At 40.0% G+C, this 5,000-nt stretch overlaps 2 protein-coding genes across 2 annotated transcripts in view; one reads left to right on the forward strand and one right to left on the reverse strand.

Moving 5' to 3' along the window:
• The window catches only part of LOC125031263 (neurobeachin-like), a 1,410,248-nt gene that overhangs the window by 829,020 nt on the left and 576,228 nt on the right, over positions 1-5,000 (forward strand).
• LOC125032538 (pupal cuticle protein Edg-84A-like) lies at positions 1,010-2,033 on the reverse strand. The gene is made up of 4 exons (XM_047623734.1): positions 1,985-2,033; positions 1,758-1,838; positions 1,375-1,512; positions 1,010-1,239 (listed from the first exon to the last, which is right to left on the reverse strand). Exons 1-4 carry the CDS (start codon positions 1,994-1,996, stop codon positions 1,117-1,119), a joined length of 354 nt encoding a protein of 117 aa, XP_047479690.1. The 5' UTR covers positions 1,997-2,033; the 3' UTR covers positions 1,010-1,116.

Here is a 5,000-nt window from a genome sequence, read left to right on the forward strand (position 1 = left end):
ATATCATACATATTTGTACACGTATATACACACATATATATATTAAACATATATATATGTATATTCATATGTATATATGTGTATATATATGTAAATGATATAATATAATATGTATATCTGTAACACACACACACACATACACACACACACACACACACACACACACACACACACACACACACACACACACACACACACACACACACACACACACACACACACACACACACACACACACACACACACACACACACACACACACACACACTCACTCACACACATGCATACATATATATGTGTATGTATATATTATAATGTATATATATATACTTTATTCATTTGTTTATTCATTTAGGCCTTTATGTATGGCCGACGTCCGAATGGAAATTTCCTTTTCCTCTTGGGCCTAAACCTTCAGTTGGAGGTTTGAATGACAACCATATAAGCAAGTACACCCATGGACTGCGTATCTGAATATTGTGTATTGTGGCAGGAAAGTCTTGTCACGTTGCAACTAAGTAAATAATATTTCCTCATCTGATTAGCTTGTATAGCGTTTAAAATATTAATCAACCACTGATACGTATTATCATAATGAGAACTTGGTTTTAATAATCCATTGATATATATTATCATGATTATTATTTTTTTAATATTGATAAGTCCGTGGATATTTTGGTAGCAATATACTATACATAATGAGATTTATAGGAAAGTAGAGCCATCGAATAAGTAATAAGATCCTTAAAACAAATTATACATAGGGAGTATATATTGAGAATTCTCTCAGGAAATGAGAATGATGTAATCATTAATTCAAATTAACTTATTCCTTGAAAACTGTTATTTGTTTCAGTACTCTCATAGTATATATATGAATATATATATATATATATATATATATATATATATATATATATGATATGAATGTTTTATTTTATTTATATTTTTAATCGTGTACTTCTTTTCTCATGTAAAGAACTTACTATGGTTACATATAAAGTCTGGATTAGTTAAATGGTTCTTATTTATTAATGAAAAGACGAATTCATGAAAATGTATGGCTGTAGAATAGGCAAAACATCATTTGGCGTTGTGGCGAAAGGTGGGACAACATCAGTGATATCCGCCGGTCTGCTTGAATGTGATCGCAGGCCCATAGACCTTAGGGTGCTGAGCCTTGCCGGAGTAGCTGACCTTGGCTACGAAACCCTTGTAGTGATCAGCAGTGTAATCAACCTGTCGAGAAGATAATATATGACTATATTTGTTTTGGAAATCATCATGCAGAAATGGTGATTGGGGAGAATGTTTTCCATTACTTTTATGTTATTGCCGTTCACGTCATTTGCCGTTGGGTTGGAAACTACTTACGTGTTGCTTCCGACCGTCTGGGAGGGCGACTGTGTATGACCCGTACAAAGCCTTCCCGTCAGATTTCTCGTTTCGGCTGTAGTGCGCGCCCTTGTAGTCGTCATGGACATCGTAGTTGAAGTAGTACGGCAGAGGCTCCTTGGGCGAGAGAAGTATTGACCTTGAATTTAAAGGAGAGAGAGAGAGAGAGAGAGAGAGAGAGAGAGAGAGAGAGAGAGAGAGAGAGAGAGAGAGAGAGAGAGAGAGAGAGAGAGAGAGAGAGAGAGAGAGAGAGAGAGAGAGAGAGAGAGAGAGAGAGAGAGAGAGAGAGAGAGAGAGAGAGAAACAAACTTATGAACAACAGCAGTTAATTAGAACTTCAGAATAACAGCATATAAACTTACGGGGTGGTAAACAGGCTCGTAGACGTCCGGGAATGCCAAGGCGACTCCTACAAACACGGCCACAACGACAAACAGGGCAACCTTCGGAAAGACAGGTTGTTGTTCATGTGACTTTGTTCGTTTATGAAGTAGCGTTAAATATATCGCTTATTACCCAACAAGCTTTGTCAACTAGTTTGGTTGTTTGGAACAAATAAATTGTTACTGCTATTAAGCAACATACTAACCTTTGAGAACATTCTAGGAGCTTCGTGAAGTTAACGAAGGGAGAGGAGAGGAGAAACTGATGTGACGGAGGAGGCAAGCAGGAGGCTTTATATTGGAGGCTTTGATAAGACTACGTCACCCGCTCACATCATGTCTTCAAAGTCAGCGTCCGCGACCTTTCTTTTTTCTGTTAATGAAAGCGGGGCGGGAATTGTGTCTCAAGGGGGAGAGGGAAGAATACGTGTTGATGTGCCACATTGCTCACGATATTGGTAATAAATGTATTGTTTTTCTGCCGACAAAAGTGTGAAACGTTTTAAATGGATATCTGGGTTGGAACTTTTTTCGTCGATATTCTGATTAGGTGCATTTTTAATCGAATTTCTGGCTCGGAACAATTTTAGCAATTTATAGTCTTTGAAAACTATTAGCTATGATGCGACGCCTGTGATCTCACGTTACTTAGATCATTGAGAGTATTGCTTTTACTGGGAAGTTGCAAAGAAGCAATGATTTCGTTTGTTATCTGAGGAAAATCCGTTTCAGGGAAATTTATAATACCTACATCAAAACAAACGTTATATTGAAGGCATTATTAAACGAAAGTAGGGCCTTTACTAAATAAGTTAATTTCATTTTTTTTTTTTTCAAGTGTGTTGTTAATGTTATGATATGGGTAAGAAACAGAATGAACTATAACATATACCCTTTGCTTTTGAATATAATAATAGAGGTATTCGTTGGTGGTGTTGCTACTCCCATATCATAATAGACTGTTAGGTTTATATTTTTTTGTCACTGGCCAGAAAGATCCGAAACCCATATGTGATGTTGTGAATTGATAATATTTTCTTTTCCCGGATGGCTTTCAGTGTTCACTTTTTTTCCCTTTAGACGGATGGATTAATCGATCGATTATATCTGCACTTTTTAAATCATATTATATCATATTGTTTCTATCGTATGTCTTTGGTATGCTATATGCATATATATTTCTTTTTTTCTGTCTTTCTTTCTTTTTTTCTTTTTTAAGATTTATATACATATATGTTAGTTTGTATATATCATGCATAACTAGTTATATCAGTACATTGTTGTTTTTCTCTAAATATAATGTTTTCTCTCTTCCACAGGTACGTAAGAGGACTAGCAGCGGATATGAGAAAAATGCCGCTGATTATGGTGACGTAAACATATTGTGGAACCATTTTTTATTAGATCTAATTGTCTTCGGTTATGAGAGAGAGAAGAGAGAGAGAGAGAGAGAGAGAGAGAGAGAGAGAGAGAGAGAGAGAGAGAGAGAGAGAGAGAGAGAGAGAGAGAGAGAGGCCTAGCATTTGATAAATGCTAGTTTATTTTCTTGAATTATCTCCTTGAGAATATTGAAGGATAGAAAGTCCAGGAAATCACAATAAGTTTCGAATCTTACTTTCAAGAACTCCCCCACAGTATGTTTATATTAATACCAAGAATATTTCTACCGTCTAAGGGATATAATCTCAATACAATTTTACCAAAACTGAAGTATTTGTAAGACAGTTACAGATACAATTTTTAAACTATGGGGAAGTAAGTATCCTATTTGTTTATATATATTGTTTACTATTGTTGCCTTTAGGAAAATCAGACAAAAGGCAGAGGGGATACAGCTGTAGTGCTTTCCAAGATCTTCGTGTTAGTCTGTTGATCTCCCTCTGGTGCGGACGCCGAGTTAGTATTAGGTGGATGCTGTCTGACGGATTTTGACAAAGCCATCTCCTCGTCTCTCTCGCTCAAGCATTCCTCTCATACTATTCTCCTACACGGACACTGAGGGGGAGAGGGAGAGGAAAGGAAGGACGGATGGGGAGGAAAGGAGGGAGGACTCGAGGGAGGGAGAGAGGGAGAAAGAGAGAAAGAAAAAGAAAGAAAGAAAGATAGAGGGAGAGAGAGAGAGAGAGAGAGAGAGAGAGAGAGAGAGAGAGAGAGAGAGAGAGAGAGAGAGAGAGAGAGAGAGAGAGAGAGAGAGAGAGGGGGGGGGGGGAGGGAGGGAGAGAGGGAGAGAGGGAGAGGGAGGGAGGGAGGCAGAGAGGGAGAGTGAGGGAGAGAGGGAAAGGGAGGGAGGGAGGGATAGAGGGAGAGGCAGCGAGGGACAGAGGGAAAGGGAGGGAGGGAGATACAGAGGGAGAGGGAGGGAGGGAGGGAGAGGGAGGGAGGGAGGGAGAGACATACAGAGGGAGAGGGAGGGAGGGAAAGACAGAGGGAGAAAGACGGAGGGAGAGAGAGACAGAGAAATGAGAGCGGGAGGGAGGAAGTATAAAGGAAAAGGAAGGGGGACAGTGAAACTATATCCGGTACATTTATTTACAAAATAAACCCGTGCGTAATGAAGCAGGTAACGAATCAACAAAGTCTGACGAAAGCAATCGGCGTATCCGAATTAAGAAAATGCGAAGTGTCAGCGACAACAAATCCTCTTCGGGAGCACCACAGCCTCCCGGGAAATCTGATCGTCCGACAGAGCCCGATTTCACGCTGGAACTCCGCCGATTCGACTGGACTCGCCCGCCGTTTGATGGGGGCGAGGGATGCGCGCGTCCCCGGATAATGACCACATGAACCCAGTATATTGTGCGGAGTTGGCAGGTCACGTGATCACGAGATTGGAATTTGAAATCAATTAGGGTGGCTCGTTGTGTCCGCTCGGGCTGGGCGGGGGAGGCTGTCCATACGCGGCGGCCTGGGTCGAATTAGCGTGTGCAGTTTGTGAGGTTTTCGTCGTGTGGCAAATATGGCGGCGTTGAATAGACAAAGAGACCTCGAGAGATGTATGAAGTGAAAAGGAACTTCATTGATAATAGATAACAGTTTTTGATGATCAGATGATTGTCGTTATCAATAGGCGTTTTATTGGTATTTTTTTCGGTGACGTTAGTAGGCTTATTTGAATTTCTTGATTGATTTAAGCAATAGAGTAGTGGCATTGCAGAATGAGAGGCCAAGATTTCCTTACCGCTCCCAGCTGTGATATGAATATTAGATTAGCATGAATAATAC

The sequence above is a fragment of the Penaeus chinensis genome, chromosome 2, assembly GCF_019202785.1.
Source record: "Penaeus chinensis breed Huanghai No. 1 chromosome 2, ASM1920278v2, whole genome shotgun sequence".
Taxonomy (NCBI): Eukaryota; Metazoa; Arthropoda; class Malacostraca; order Decapoda; family Penaeidae; genus Penaeus; species Penaeus chinensis.

Bases quoted from the DNA above. Each gene is read 5' to 3' on its own strand.
- LOC125032538 (XM_047623734.1), bottom strand. The intron at 1,513-1,757 runs GTAAGTTTATAT...CTCTCGCCCAAG, and splicing joins ACGAGCCTGTTTACCACCCC to GAGCCTCTGCCGTACTACTT. The intron at 1,240-1,374 runs GTAAGTAGTTTC...TCTTCTCGACAG, and splicing joins CAGACGGTCGGAAGCAACAC to GTTGATTACACTGCTGATCA.